Source organism: Dermacentor andersoni, chromosome 3 (genome assembly GCF_023375885.2).
Source record: "Dermacentor andersoni chromosome 3, qqDerAnde1_hic_scaffold, whole genome shotgun sequence".
Taxonomy (NCBI): Eukaryota; Metazoa; Arthropoda; class Arachnida; order Ixodida; family Ixodidae; genus Dermacentor; species Dermacentor andersoni.
The window spans coordinates 3,530,466-3,547,075 of NC_092816.1; the positions used below are offsets into that span (position 1 = coordinate 3,530,466).

The window sequence follows — 16,610 nt, forward strand, 5'->3', positions numbered from 1 at the left end:
CAGTACATGTGTCTTCTTCTTCGTTAAATTTCTTTTTATAGCTCCGCGTTCTAAGACATCCTGATCTAGCTTCAAAGAGTAGGGCACTGCCTCTTGAGTTATCATAAAACGCTTCCTTCCTGATCTGCTGTTTCCAGTTTCGATATAGTTCTACACTATGCTTATTTCCCATTGAATTTATCCAATTTTTACCTTCCGCATTTTTAACCTGTCGTTTAATGCTCTGTCCTTTTTCGTCCTCGTGTCTGGCATACTTACTGGTTAGCTTTCTAGTTCTTTTCCGCCATTGTGAGTCAACGCTCTTTCTGTATAGGTATTTAAACACCTTAGCTGCCCACCTGTTATCATCCAATTTCCTCAGACGTTTTTCGTATAGGATTTTACTCTGAGCTTCCCGTGCTTCGAATGACGCCCAGCCCATATCTCCCTGTACTGCTTCGTTTGTGGTTTTCCCGTGGGCACCTAGTGCTAACCTTCCCACAGCTCTCTGATTTACCTCTAGTCTCGACTGAACCTCTGCCCTTAAACACAGGACCGCATTCCCGAAAGTAAGCCCCGGCACCATTACTCCCTTCCAAATGCCTCTCAGTACCTCATACCTGTTGTAACCCCACAATGCCTTATGTTTCATTATCCCGGCATCTCTTCGCCCTTTTGCTATTAGAGACTGTTCGTGCTTTTCCGTGTACATCTGCCCTTTGTTTATCCAAACCCCGAGATACTTGTATTCGGCCACTCGGGGTATTTCGTGGCCTTGTATTGTAAGCTCCTGATCAGTTGTATCGTTGAAAAACATCCCACCGGACTTTGCTGCACTAAAACTGAAACCTAAACTGTCTCCTTCGTCCCCACAGTAATTAACCAGAGTTTGCAAATCTTCCTGGCTATCTGCGAACAGTACAATATCGTCCGCATACATTAAACCCGGTAGTCGTTGGTCAACAACCTTTTCGCCTAATCTGTACGACAGATTATACCCTAGATTGCTTCGTTGTAACCTTCTTTCCATGCTTATCATATAAAGCATGAACAGCAGCGGTGATAGAGGACAACCTTGCCTTAATCCTTTGTGAACCTCGACAGTTGTCGTACTCTTGATTCCTTCCCATGTTATTTCAACATTATTTTCTCGATATAGTTCCTGTAGAAAATCAATTACCTCATTACCGATACCTTCAGCTTTTAATATGTTCCACATGAGTTCCCTGTTCACATTGTCGTATGCACCACTTATGTCCAGGAAGGCTAAATACAGAGGTCTATTTTCCGCCTTAGCTATTTCTATGCACTGGGTAAGCACGAACAGGCTATCATCTAAGCGCCTACCACTTCTGAACCCGTTCTGAAGTTCTCCAAGTATTCTATTACTTTCTACCCATGACTGCATTTTTAATTTCACCGCCTGCATCGCCAGCCTATATAAAACTGATGTTATCGTAATTGGTCGGAAAGATTTTATGTTCTTCTTATCACCTTTTCCTTTATAAATCAAATTCATTTTACTCTGTTTCCAGCTGTGCGGAATTTGCTTATTTGTTATGACTGCCTCCAATGCTTTTATCAGCGTTTCCTTGCTTCTTGGGCCAAGTTCATTAATTAACTTGATTGGAATTTCGTCTATCCCCGCGGACGTGCATTTTGGAACATTTGCCTCCGCCTTTTTCCAGTTAAGATTGGTCAATTCTAAGCTGTTTTCTATTATGCTATTCTGTGTTGCTCCCTCACTTGGGGCGATTACCCTATCGTCTTTCCTAAATGACTCTGCTATAACTGAACCAATGTAGTTCACAGCGTCATCTCCCTCTAAACAATTTCCTTCGGCATCGTGAATCTGTTCCTCTTTTCTGTGATTAGCTTTACCCAGCCAGCTTATATGGTTCCAGAATTTTCTTGACCCCCCTTTAGTTGCATCGCGAGCTTCAGCCAGCCAGCGATCAGAGGACTGCTTTATTTTAGCCTGGACGAGGACCTGCACTTGTTGTTTCTTTTGTCGATAATATTCCCATTTTTGGCCTATTTCCTCTTCAGATAACTGCGCCCTCTTTGCTTCTCTGTGTTCCCGAGATGCCCACCGTCGTTGTTCGATGGCCTCTCTAATTTCCTTATTCCACCAACTTCGTGGCTTCCCCTTTCCTCTCCAGCGGTTTACTCCTTTTACCTCTTTTATTTTTGTACTAATGAGTAGTTCTAACTGATTATAATCCCACCTTTCCATGGGATGTTTCATTATTGCTTCCTCTATGCCAGCCGCTATTTGCGCTATTTGCGCGTCATTTAATTTTGCGTACTCTTTTTGGCTTCCCTGTATTTCTCTTTTGAGTAAGGCTCCCAACTGTAGACTAATACGCTTATGATCACTTCCGAGGCTGTACTTCCCCTCTTCGTCTATTTCCATTATTGCTAGCTTGCTATACAATCCCTGCGACATTAAGCAGTAGTCAATGGTCGTTTGTCTGTTACGGGACTCCCACGTGATTTGTCCCTCACACTTAGTTTCTCTATTTACTATAACTAGGTTGTGTCGTTCACACAAGTCTAGCATCAACTTCCCATTACAATCTGTGTATCCATCCAGATCCTCGATGTGGCCATTCATGTCACCCAGCAGACAAATATCGGCACCTTCTCCAAACTGCTTTATATCGTCATCGAGACACTTCACTAGATCTTTGTTCTCTTGCCTGTATTTGTCCCCTGTCCCTAAATAAACTACTCCTAGCCATGCCTTTTTACCGGCAATTGTACCTGATACCCAGACATGTTCTTTGCAAGTTAACTTTATTCTTTGCCAATTTGTTCCTTGGTGTATGAGCATACCTACTCCTCCTCCCTTCCTCTCCGTTGTTGTCCTATTGCTCCCTTCCCAGACGTAGCCTTCAATAAGCGGTGGGTCTTCTAGATCCCTGAGGTGTGTTTCGCATAGCGCGTATACACCTACTTCTTCGTCCTTTAACTGCTGTTCTATTTCTAACCACCTCGCTCTCTTTCTACCGCCTTGCATGTTTATGTACCTGATCCTGGTGTTAAATTTATTTGTAGTTTTCTTCCTGGGCTCCCATACTACAGCGCCATCTGTACCCTTGCGGCGAAAACTACCGCCGATTCAAGGTCATCTGCGAACACAATCTGCCCGCGCGTTCTCTCTACGGGGAGCGGCGAGTGTCAGCACCTAAATTATTCTTACACCGTGGTTATAGCGCAAGAGAGAGACCGAGACCGAGTGCGGGACGGGCGCCACCGCGCCAACCGCGCGACTTTGCTTGTCGCTTTTCTTTCTCTCTCTTTCGGAGCGACTGTGGCTGACGCGCATTAAAACCCCTTAATAATTTGAAAGTAGCGACACTCTCCTCCTCACGGCGCTTTCCTCCTCGATTTTCCTCGCCCGCCGGCTGCGCACGGCGCGCTTTTCCTCCTGGGCTCCCGCGGACGGGCCGCAGGATTCTATGGAGGCGTGTTATTTTGGGCCAGTTGCGCGCCCCAGTGGGGTTGAAAATTTTGAGAAATGCTAATAACAGCATCGATAATGCTGGAGGCAACATTTACGAGGAGGTTGGTCTTTCTTAAAGCCGTATGAACGGGGTATACCGATGTAAAGGGAGCTTTGAGGCGAGTTCTGTACTCCAGATAATTTTTCTGCCGCATGATCAGATGCTTTACTTTGTGCATCTGATCTAGTATTGATTATGACACATCCCTTTGTGTGTGGCTTATTAAGCGAAAGCCTTAGACCTCTGTTTCAAGGTCCCGTTGTGAGCTACAGAAAATATCACCTGACGGAAGGAAGGTGGGAAGCGAACCAAAGCATGTGCAGCTGCGTATAAGAGATGATTAATGATTAGCAAAGTAATGATTGATTAGTGATTGGATTAAGATGAATTCGGGTGTATTAAGGAGGATTAAAGTCAATAAAGGTGCATTAGCGTGATGAAGGTGGATTAAGGTGCATAAGGGAGGTTGGATAAAAGTGGATGAAGGTGCGTTGAGGTGCATTAAGGACGATTATAGTGGATTAGGGTGGATTAAAGTGCACGAAAAAGGATAAGGGTGGATTAATGTGCATTAGGAGGATTATGGTAGACTAATCGGTCTTAATACTCAATGAACCCTAAATATTGTCACGTGGTGGTGACGTTGAATAACACAGTAGCAATACTGTGAGCGACAAAACTAACTTTTATTGGGCGAACCTCTGCCCACAGAACAGGCTACACTTATAGCACAACGATAGCGGCGAACACGCTCGGCGATCGTCGAAAATCTGATCAGCGAGTCAAGCGCGTCGGCTTTTATAGAGCAGTCGTCGAATGTTCCAGACTAATCGTTCGGACCCGCGTACCTTCCACAAAGTTCTACACCATTCGCGTTACACGATGAAATCAGATAACACAACGTTCGGCGACAACAGATAGCCGGGTAGAAGCATCGATAACTTTCCAGAAACTTCGGATACATGCAAGCGCGTCCCGCGCTGTGCGATAAGATTTGTTAGACGGCGAAACGTGGTCGCCCGATAAATATAAGTACACGTGTCAATACCCCCCTCTTAAAAAAACATCGTCCCGATGCTACAAATATAAGAGCGAAACACAAAAGGACACTTATTAAACATAATTAACAAAACAACGAAAAGAATGCAAGTCCAAAGGTCAGTTACGCGAAGTCGCGAAGTTCGTCAACGCTGGTGGTACGGCTTGAGTCGCACAACGTGGACAATTTCAGGTCGTGAGCGGCGTCGCTGTGACAGCGAAATGCCGTCTGGCACGACCTCATAGTCCAGTGCGCCAATACGTCGGATGATCTTGTACGGTCCGAAATAGCGACGCAAGAGCTTCTCGCTCAGTCCTCGTCGGCGTATAGGGGTCCAAACCCAAACACGGTCACCGGGCTGGTACTCGACAAAGCGTCGTCGGAGGTTGTAGTGTCGGCTGTCGGTCCTCTGCTTGTTCTTGATTCGCAGGCGGGCGAGCTGTCGGGCTTCTTCGGCGCGCTGGAGATAGCTAGCGACGTCAAGATTTTCCTCGTCAGTGACGTGCGGCAGCATGGCGTCGAGCGTCGTCGTCGGATTCCTGCCGTAAACCAGCTTAAACGGCGTGATCTGTGTTGTTTCTTGCACCGCCGTGTTGTAAGCGAATGTTACGTACGGCAGGACGGCATCCCAGGTCTTGTGTTCGACGTCGACGTACATTGCTAGCATGTCGGCGAGGGTCTTGTTCAGGCGCTCCGTGAGACCATTCGTCTGCGGATGGTAGGCAGTTGTCCTCCTGTGACTTGTCTGGCTGTACTGCAGAATGGCTTGGGTGAGCTCTGCTGTAAAAGCCGTTCCTCTGTCGGTGATGAGGATTTCTGGGGCACCATGTCGCAGCAGGATGTTCTCGACGAAAAATTTCGCCACTTCGGCTGCGCTGCCTTTCGGTAGAGCTTTAGTTTCAGCAAAGCGGGTGAGATAGTCCGTCGCCACGACGATCCACTTATTCCCGGATGTTGACGTCGGAAACGGCCCCAACAAATCCATCCCAATCTGCTGGAATGGTCGACGAGGAGGTTCGATCGGCTGTAGTAACCCTGCTGGCCTTGTCGGTGGTGTCTTGCGCCGCTGACAGTCTCGGCATGTCTTGACGTAACGGGCGACGTCGGCGGTCAGACGCGGCCAGTAATACCTTTCCTGTATCCTCGACAGCGTCCGGGAGAATCCGAGGTGCCCAGCGGTTGGGTCGTCGTGTAGGGCGTGCAGTACTTCTGGACGCAGCGCTGACGGTACAACAAGAAGGTAGCTGGCGCGGACTGGTGAGAAGTTCTTCTTCACGAGCAGGTTGTTTTGTAGCGTGAACGAAGACAACCCGCGCTTAAATGCCCTAGGGACAACGTCGGTGTTCCCTTCCAAGTATTCGACGAGGCCTTTTAACTCCGGGTCTGCTCGCTGCTGTTTAGCGAAGTTTTCCGCGCTTATTATTCCAAGGAAGGCGTCGTCGTCCTCGTCGTCTTGCGGCGGGGGATCGATGGGGGCACGTGATAAGCAGTCGGCGTCGGAGTGTTTTCTTCCGGACTTGTATATTACCGTGACGTCATATTCTTGTAGTCTGAGGGTCTGTTCGATTCAGCTGCACCACTTGAACCTAGTTCACGGTGGTTCACGGCGGTTCACGGCGAGTTCCGCACTTTTGCAGCGCCAGTTCAGTGGTGCAGCTGCAGCGCGACACTAGCGCCCCGGAGAAACGAATGCCAAGGTGCAGGTGTTGTGCAGGCCTTCTGCGTCGTGTCGCCCGTTGTTTACGCGCTGGTGAATTTGTATGTGACTTGTGCTATTTGCGTTGCGCTGTTTGCGGTTGTAGAAAAAATTGGTCAGGTCTGGTGTGTGTGTGTTGTGTGTGAGCATCGCTGCTGCACTGAACGACGACGATGAACTGTGCCACACTCTCAACTGTCGTTCAAGTAGGCATGGACCTTGTGGACTCGGACAGTGATGATGAGGAGTTCGATGACTTGGTCGTAATGTTGGCCGTAAAGCTGGTGAGGAAAGACCGAAATCGTATTCCACAATACCATGAAGACGTCGTTGGCAGCTATTTTGAGTTTGAGTTTAAGCGGCTCTTCCGACTGTCACGCGAGACCTTTAACTGTCTTGCAGACCGCTATCAAGCGTCACCGTTCTTCCCAGAAGCTCGTGGAGGGCGCGCGCGAATCAGTGCCGAAAAAACGTGTCTCATCGTTTTGAGCTATCTTGGGAGCCAGTGCAGCATGTACTCAATTGCAGACAGATTTGATGTTACAGAGTCATCTGTGCACGCTTGCATTGAGAGGGTGCTCAACCTTTTACATAGCATGAGTGAAGAAGTGATCGCGTGGCCGGACCAGCAACAGCAAGAACGTAGCAAGGGTGGCTTCTTAATCAAGAGCGCTGGGAAGGGGCCACGAAACACAATTGGCTGCGTGGACGGAAGCCACATAAAGATAAACACCCCGACCGAATCCCCGCACTCGTACTTCAACCGAAAAAAGTTTCCTTCTTTGATCCTGCAAGGCATATGCAACCATGAGAATAGGTTCATAGATGTGCTCATTGGATTTCCCGGCCCGGCGCACGACGCCAGGGTGCTCCGCGAAGGCCCCTTTTTTGAAGCTGCAGCAACCAAATGCAGCAATGGTTACATCTTGGGGGATTCAGCCTATCCATTGCTACCATGGCTTATGACGCCTTACAAGGATACGCAGCGGAGCTTCCCCTCCTGGAAAAGGAAATATAACAAGTGCCATTCCCAGCAGCGAGTTGCCATTGAGGTGACATTCGGTATACTCAAGCAGCGATTTCGCAGGCTGTACTTGGTGGACGCAGCCAGCATCAAGCAGTGCTGCCTTATAATCATGGGCGCATGCGTCCTGCACAACTTATGCAATGAGGAGCGAGATTTCTTCGAAGATCTGCAGGAACTCCCGGATTTGGAGGAAGTCGGAAACGATGAGGACAGTGGCAATGTTGTTGACTGCAGTGTGGCAGGCTACAGTGAGTGCCTGCGAAAGGCAATTGCCGAAAAGCAGTGCTAAAATTGCATATCCTTGTGCCGCTAGCAGTACTTATGCAGATAAGTTTTGCTTCACTCTGTAATGCTGCAAATATACTTTCTGAGACAATGTTTGTGAAAGATAAAGAATCGAGACGTTTGGGGCCTGCAAGCCCCAGGCTACTTTGTATGGTTGTCTTGTGTTGCGTGGTGATAATACACAACACACACACACGTTTTCTTTTTTGAAAATTTTTATTCAGGAGCCGTTGTGGCAACTTTCTCCACAGCTGTAACCAGCCGCTCTAACAAAGCCATTTTCCTATCAAAGCGTTCGGCCCGCTCTTCCTTCGCCTCCTTAAATTCTCTTAAGAGGGCATTCAGCGATGTGCTGTCCTTTTTTCTTCGCAAGGCACCCTTAGGGTGTGCATTCACACCTGCAGCTGATGCAGGCCTTGTCAGGGGTTTGCCCGTTGACAATTCTGGCTCCATGTCAGTGCCGTCATCAGCGCCGGGAGACATGCTGAAAAACAATGTGCAGGATTAAGGGGGATAACTAAACTTCTGTCAAAATGGGGCAACTGCACCTGCTGTCTTTCTCAATTGTTCCTCCAGGCTTCATCAGCACTGTCGGTGTGATGTGGTGTTCTTTTTCAAGAACATCACTTAGCTCTCTATGAAAGAAGAAAAGAATTAGTTGCAAATACAAAAGCCCGAGACTGTATGCAATAGTCAACAGCACTCGCTCTTCGTATTCACACAAAGCCGTCGAGTGCCCCGATGAATTGTTTTTTAGTTTTGTCTTCTTATATGATCGTTCAAGGCTCTTCCATTTATTCTGCACCTGCAGCTCGGTTATCACAACTGAGAACTCTGTGTTGATCATACGAGCAATTTCTTGCCACATGGCCTTTTTTGTCCTGTGAAAAAAAAAGTAATGGATTAAAATTTGGCAATTCTAGCACATTAAAAGCTGCTGAAGTATGCTCGCAAGTGCCAAAGCAAACAAAGTTGAAATTTAACTTTTTGTTAACAAGTCAATGAGAAAGTAAATGAAACTTGCTTAAGGCCGCCTTTTTTCCAGACGAGAGGATTCAGCTCTTTATATTTCAAAATGAGGAACCGGGTCCTCCGAACACTCCAGAGTTCATCCTCGGGGGATCTGGATCGCTCCTCCATCGGTGCGACGCTGAGGTCCGCAGGCGTTGCCTCCATGGCAGATGACGTATTAGTTTCACATTCTTGAAATATCACCGTGATGACCGTTCCATCTGACAGAAAATAGTACCGCATTGAGTTGTAGGTATGCATCTACTCTGGACTAACGTATTCGAAACTTCACACGCGGGCTCAGCAGTAAAGAGGAGCGACTTGTCAACCTACGCACTCAGACGTAGATGTACATGTAGATTCCTGTGACCTGGTGGCACGTACCCACTCTGGGGGATTGGCCAAGAATTGGGTAATTTATAAGAAAGTGTAAAATAAGTCAAAATTCCATAATAGCTAAGTAATTATAATATACAAAGATTGTAGAGCCTGCATGATTTTACGAAAATGAAAATTCTACTATAATTATAATAAAACAGTTCAAATTCAATTTTAGTGAATGAAAAGGAGGCTTAAAATTTTGTATTCAGAGTTGAAATCTCATTGATCCTAAAAGAAAATCTTGGCAACGCTAACCTTCCCGTCGCTATGCCGAAGTGTAGGGGCACCCATAGATAGTACATTTTGAACAGTTAAATCTAATCCAAGAAGGCGGAGTGGTATTTGTAGGGTTCGTTTACTTAAGCTAATAAATCGTCGACAAGAACTTAAAAAAATGGTCTATGTTCTCATCTTCACTACATATGTGACAAATCGGTGAGGGTGTCAGAATGCAGCAGTTACTTCAATTTTTTTCTCGATTGGCATACGAGTTTGTTGTATGCAATGCAACAAATAAACGTTAACGTCTTCTTTCTTTTCTTTTATCGCAGCCAACATTTTTAATTTTTACGCACGTTACTACGTACTTACTATTCCCTCCGCCTTTGTTGCACGGGAAACAAAGCGCGATAAATTTCCGGATCAGAATAACGCATTTTATACACTTCAGTACTGGCATATTGACAAACAGGCACACTGCTATAGCTAAACAACGAATACATCGTGTTCACCATATTCACAGGCGCCGACAGCTTAATTGAAGGAGCTTACAACTAGAAATTGACCCCATGTGACTAAAAAGGGTTAACATACCTGGCGTTCTGTAGGCAAATCCATCGCCGAAGGGAACGCGCCTCCCATCGCCGTCGACTACAGGGGTAACCTGAGTTTGTACCCCGTCTACAAGTACCGACAGCGTCGGCAAGTCGTTCGCTGACATCGTCTGCTAGCTGTGGTCGGCTCTCAAGTGTGGAAGCTCACGAAGCTCGTGAACCGCGCGTGCACCAACGCGGCACCACAGGCAGAGCAGGTTCTGAAAATTCCTGAACCGGCGCTGCACCTTTGCTGCACTTTTTGAAACGAACGCTAGGGTGCAGGGGGCGCTAAGCTGCACCGCTGAAACGAACGGCAAGGTGCGGCACCGCGTGAACTGGTTCAAGTGGTGCAGCTGAATCGAATAGACCCTGAGGCTCCACCGGGCCAGCCGTCCTGAAGGGTCCTTTAAGTTAGCTAACCAACACAACGCGTGATGGTCGCTGACGACTTTGAATGGCCTGCCATAGAGGTAAGGGCGGAATTTTGCTGTAGCCCAAATGATGGCGAGGCATTCCTTTTCAGTCGTAGAATAATTGCCTTCCGCTTTTGACAACGACCGGCTAGCGTAAGCTATCACGTGTTCATGACCATCTTTTCTCTGGACTAGCACGGCACCGAGGCCTAGGCTACTGGCGTCAGTGTGGATTTCGGTATCGGCGTGCTCGTCGAAGTGCGCAAGTACGGGCGGCGACTGCATGTGTCGTTTGAGTTCTTGAAATGCGTCGGCCTGCGGCGTTTCCCACTTGAACTCGACGTCACATTTAGTTAGCTGTGTCAGTGGCTCAGCGATACGTGAAAAGTCCTTGACAAAGCGCCTATAGTAGGCACACATGCCAAGGAATCTGCGCACTGCCTTCTTGTCGATTGGCTGCGGGAACTTTGCGATGGCAGCTGTCTTCTGCGGGTCAGGGCGTACTCCAGATTTGCTGATGACGTGGCCTAGGAATAGAAGCTCATCGTAAGCGAAGCGACACTTTTCCGGCTTCAGAGTGACCCCTGATGACTTGATGGCCTCTAATACCGTCGCAAGCCGCTTAAGGTGATCGTCGAAATTTCCGGCGAAGACAACGACGTCATCCAAGTAAACAAGACACGTCTGCCACTTCAATCCTGCTAACACCGTGTCCATCACGCGCTGGAACGTTGCAGGCACCGAGCACAGTCCAAATGGCATAACCTTGAATTCATAGAGGCCGTCTGGCGTGATGAAGGCGGTCTTTTCGCGATCCCTTTCGTCGACTTCTATTTGCCAGTAGCCAGACTTGAGGTCCATCGATGAGAAGTATTTAGCATTGCAGAGCCGATCCAATGCGTCGTCTATCCGTGGGAGGGGGTATACGTCTTTCTTCGTGATTTTGTTCAGTCGACGATAATCGACGCAGAAACGTAGGGTTCCGTCCTTTTTCTTCACTAAAACAACTGGAGACGCCCACGGGCTTTTCGACGGCTGGATGAGTCGCGCAGCATTTCGTCGACTTGTTGTCGTATAGCTTCGCGTTCTCGCGTCGAAACTCGGTAAGGGCTCTGGCGTAGTGGTCGAGCGCACTCTTCGGTTATTATGCGATGCTTTGCGACTGGTGTTTGTCGAATCCTCGATGACGTCGAAAAACAGTCTTTGTATCGTCGAAGCAGACTTCTCAGCTGTTGCTGCTTAATCACGGGGAGACTTGGATTTATGTCGAAGTCTGGCTCGGGAACCACGGTCGTTGGGGTAGATGCAACAGAATCCGAGAGGACAAAGGCATCGCTGGTTTCCTGAATTTCCTCGATGTATGCGATCGTCGTGCCCTTGTTGATGTGCTTGAACTCCTGGCTGAAGTTTGTCAGCAACACTTTCGTGTTTCCTCCGTGCAGTCGAGCGATCCCTCTTGCGACGCAAATTTCACGGTCGAGCAACAAACGTTGGTCGCCTTCGATGACGCCTTCTACGTCAGTGGGTGTTTCGGTGCCGACCGAAATAACAATGCTGGAGCGAGGCGGGATGCTCACTTGATCTTCGAGCACACTCAAGGCGTGGTGACTACGAGGGCTCTCCGGCGGTATCGCTTGATCTTCCGACAGTGTTATTGACTTCGACTTCAGGTCGATGATTGCGCCGTGTTGGTTCAGGAAGTCCATGCCGAGAATGACGTCTCGTGAACACTGTTGCAGGATAACGAAGGTGGCAGGGTAAGTCCAGTCATGAATCGTAATTCTTGCCGTGCAGATTCCACTCGGCGTGATGAGGTGTCCTCCAGCGGTCCGAATTAACGGGCCTTCCCATGCAGTCTTAACTTTCTTCAATTGGGCTGCGATGGGTCCACTCATGACGGAGTAATCGGCTCCTGTGTCTACTAAGGCGGTAACTGCGTGGCCGTCGAGAAGCACGTCGAGGTCGGTGGTTCTTTGTCTTGCGTTACAGTTAGGCCTCAGCGTCAGATCACGGCTGCGTCGAGTCGACCTGCGGTTGGTAGGTGGCGTCGTCAAGTGGTCTTTCGTCGGCGTGTTCTTTCCTGCCAGACTTCGTCGGGACGGCGGTGTGACGTCGTTGTTATGTCGTCGAGGTAGTCTTTTCGGCGGCGGAGGATCTTCGTCAGTTCGACGAACAGCAACCGCACCTCCATCGGTTGCTGCTTTTAGTTTTCCGGATATGGGCTGACGGACCGACCCCGGGCTGAGCCAGTGTATGGTCGGCGCTGTGGCGACAGGTAGCGGCCTGGTGACGGCGAACGGGACGGTCGTCGAGGGCTCCACTGAGTAGCGGCAAGGTAGTCGGCGATGTCACGAGGGCGTTGACCTTCCCGAGGGCGCGGTGCGTCGACGGCGAACCCTCGCAATCCCAGGTCGCGGTATGGGCATCGGCGGTACACATGGCCGGCTTCCCCGCAGTGGTAGCAGAGCGGGCGGTGGTCAGGAGCGCGCCAAACGTCTGTCTTCCTTGGGTAGCTGCGCTGCGCGACGGGTGGGCGTGCTGGCGGCGGCGGCGGTGGTCGACGGAACTGCGGCGTTACAGGGCCCTGGCGCGGTCGTGGAGGGGGACCTTGACGGCGGGCGACGGCGGCGTAGGTCATTGCTTCTGGCTGAGGTTGCGGTGATCGTGGTTGCACCTCAGGCACTCCAAGCGATCGCTGAACCTCTTCTTTGACGATTTCGGCGACTGTGGCCACTTGAGGTTGCGATGAAGGGAAGATCCTTTGAAGCTCCTCTCGTACGACTGCCCTGATGGTCTCGCGCAGGTCGTCGGTGGCCAGTGACTGAAGTCCGGCGTAGTTGGTCGAGCTCGTGCGGCGGTTAAATTGCCGGTTCCGCATTTCGAGTGTCTTCTCAATGCTGGTGGCCTCGCGAAGGAACTCTTCTACGGTCGTGGGTGGGCTTCGTATCATTGCGCCGAAAAGTTCCTCCTTTACACCATGCATCAGCAGGCGGACTTTCTTCTCCTCGGACATTTCCGGGTCGGCGTGGCGGAACAGACGGTTCATTTCCTCAGTGAAGATCGCGATCGTCTCATTCGGCAGCTGTGCTCTGGTCTCCAGTAGAGCTTGGGCTCGCTCTTTTCGCACGACGCTGGTAAATGTTTGCAGAAAGCCGCTTCGGAACAGGTCCCACGTCGTCAAGGTTGCTTCTCGATTCTCGAACCACGTCCTGGCGGCGTCCTCCAATGCGAAATAAACATGTCGCAGCTTGTCGTCGCTTGCCCAGCTGTTAAACGTAGCGACCATCTCATACGTTTCCAGCCAGCTTTCCGGGTCCTCAAATGTGGAACCGCGGAACGTCGGTGGTTCCCTGGGCTGCTGCAGCACGATGGGGGACGCTGGGGCTGCCATTGGAGTTGCCTTGGACACAATCTTCTTGGTCTCAGGTAGAAGTCCGTGCTCCGGGGGCAATTGTTGAAGACGGCGGCTTGCTCGATGTTCCGGGACGGCGCTGGTGTTGTCTTTGCGGTCTGGGCTTGAATTACGGCTTGTCGGGGGCGTCCGGTACATGAACGTAAAGCACCTCCACCAGATGTCACGTGGTGGTGACGTTGAATAACACAGTAGCAATACTGTGAGCGACAAAACTAACTTTTATTGGGCGAACCTGTGCCCACAGAACAGGCTACACTTATAGCACAACGATAGCGGCGAACACGCTCGGCGATCGTCGAAAATCTGATCAGCGAGTCAAGCGCGTCGGCTTTTATAGAGCAGTCGTCGAATGTTCCAGACTAATCGTTCGGACCCGCGTACCTTCCACAAAGTTCTACACCATTCGCGTTACACGATGAAATCAGATAACACAACGTTCGGCGACAACAGATAGCCGGGTAGAAGCATCGATAACTTTCCAGAAACTTCGGATACATGCAAGCGCGTCCCGCGCTGTGCGATAAGATTTGTTAGACGGCGAAACGTGGTCGCCCGATAAATATAAGTACACGTGTCAATATCTTGAAGGGGCAGCGCAAAAAGACGATGACAGATGGCAGGAACACACAGGACAGCGCTGAACTCACAACTAACTTTATTCGAAGGCATACATACACTTAAGTACACAACCCATAGCCACGTGCTCTCCCATCTATGGCGTCATTATCAGTGCGCAGGCAAAAAACACGCAAAACCATTTAATCAAATGCTACGCTATGAAGCGGCTTAAAAATTCAAATTCACTATCATGCAAATTTATCGATGGCATGCTTACACAACGCGACCCTTTTTTCCTGATATAGAAGGCCTCAATAATCTCCCTCGTAGTCTGATTTTTGTGCGTGGAAAGTATTGTGGTGTCTTTATATATTGGAGTGCACCCATGCTCAGAGCAATTTTTAAGCCGCTTCATAGCGTAGCATTCGATTAAATGGTTTTGCGTGTTTTTTGCCTGCGCACTGATAATGACGCCATAGATGGGAGAGCACGTGGCTATGGGTTGTGTACTTAAGTGTATGTACGCCTTCGAATAAAGTTAGTTGTGAGTTCAGCGCAGTCCTGTGTGTTCCTGCCTTCTGTCATCGTCTTTTTGCGCTGCCCCTTCAAGATGTTCAACCAGTACCAACTGGCCCAAATGTCGATCCTTCTCAATGAACCCTAATTCATCTTAGTCCCCCCTAATCCACCTTAATGCTCATTCAACCACCTTAATCCAGCTTAATACTCCCACTCCACCTTAATACAATCTAATCAACCTACATCGCCCCTAATCCACCTTAGCCTACCCTATACGGTCTTAATCCTCCTTTATCAACCCTAATCTATCATAATCCACCTTTCTCCACCTTAATCCTGCCTAATAGTCCCAATCTACCTTAATACACCCTAATCCACCTCTATCGACCCTAATCCAGCTCCATGGCCCCCAATCCACCTTAATCTACCCTAATTGGTCTTAATCCTCCTTTATCAACCTAATCCACATTAATCGACCTTAATCTCCCTTTATCCACCTTAATCCCGCCTAACCCTTGTTCATGCACCCTAATCGGTCTTAATACCCTTTCATCAACCCTTCACCTTAATCCACCATAATCTGCCTTAATTTTCCTCTGCCTACCTTAATCTGTATTCATGCATCTTAATCCTCCTTAGTGCGCTCTAATCCACCTTAATCTTCTTTTATACACTCTAATCAACCTTAATCCTCCCTAATCCACCTTATGTCCATCACTAATCATTCATTAATTAACTTCGGTAATCATCTGACTTCTCTTTACATTTCCTCAATAGACGCCAATTTCAAACCATCGAACATCACTGGGCTGAACTTAAAACCACTCTTACTGAACTAATTAATCGATTCGTCCCTCTAACAAAAATAGCCTGCACCCCGACAGCCTCGTGGTTTACCGTAAAGCTTCGGCGCCTTAATAATAAGAAAAAGCGTTTATATCATAAAGCCGATAAAGCCCGCGACTCAGATTCCTGGCACTGTTATAAGACGTGCGATAAGCAATATCAGTCACTGCTAAAATCATGTAAACGACATTTCTTTGCCCATGACCTATATTCTATGCTCACTAACAATCCTCAACATTTTTGGCGTGTAATAAACCCGAAGAGCTATCCCGATTTAACACTAGTTGATGAGCACAGTGATATGGTCCACCACTCAGAATGTGCTGATTTATTGAATAGCGCATTTTCATCTGTATTTACACAGGAAGACACCATATCTTCACCAACCCTTGACAATCTCATTAACATATTAATGCTAGAAATAATTGTTAGCGAAGCAGGTATTTCTTCTTTACTAAATAAACTTAGTTTCTTCCGCCTTTGATCACACTGGCATTAATAATGAAGTGTTAAAACATTTGTCACCTAGTTTATCACCTATATTATGTGCACTCTTCTCGCAGTCTTTATCAAATAACACTATTCCGCACGATTGGAAGGTGGCAAAAGTCATACCCATTTTTAAGTCCGGAGACCGAACTCACCCATTAAATTACCGCCCCATCTCCTTAACTAGTACTATTTGTAAATTACTTGAACACATATTGTATACTGAAATCATTAACTACTTAGAAGATCACAAAATTATTGTTGATTACCAACATGGCTTTCGTCGTGGTTATTCATGCGAAACACAGTTAGCCGGCTTTTTACATGACATACATTCATACCTAGACCTAGGGTTTCAAGTTGATGCTATCTTCCTGGATTTCTTGAAAGCTTTCGATCGCGTTGCTCACCATAGACTAGTACTGAAGCTGATGAACCTTAACATACACCCAACCGTTATTGGATGGATTAAGGATTTCCTCTCATCCAGAGTACAATATACGTCTGTTAACAACAGTAATTCCTCTTATACCAAAGTAACCTCCGGTGTTCCGCAGGGCAGCGTTCTTGGCCCTTTACTTTTCTTAATCTATATTAATGACCTGCCTAACTGTGTGTCTTCCCACAT

At 48.2% G+C, this 16,610-nt stretch overlaps 2 protein-coding genes across 3 annotated transcripts in view; both read left to right on the top strand.

The window, feature by feature from the left end:
• Alg3 (Alg3, alpha-1,3- mannosyltransferase) overlaps nt 1–16,610 on the top strand; it is a 156,135-nt gene that overhangs the window by 82,192 nt on the left and 57,333 nt on the right. The window lies entirely within an intron of this gene.
• Nucleotides 5,792–7,684, top strand: LOC129382166 (uncharacterized). Its single transcript, XM_055065669.2, has one exon. It carries the CDS (start codon nt 6,397–6,399, stop codon nt 7,537–7,539), a length of 1,143 nt encoding a protein of 380 aa, XP_054921644.1. The 5' UTR covers nt 5,792–6,396; the 3' UTR covers nt 7,540–7,684.

What these genes read in the sequence shown, in the direction of transcription:
- LOC129382166 (XM_055065669.2), top strand. Translation starts at nt 6,397, where the DNA reads ATGAACTGTGCCACACTCTCAACTGTCGTTCAAGTAGGCATGGACCTT.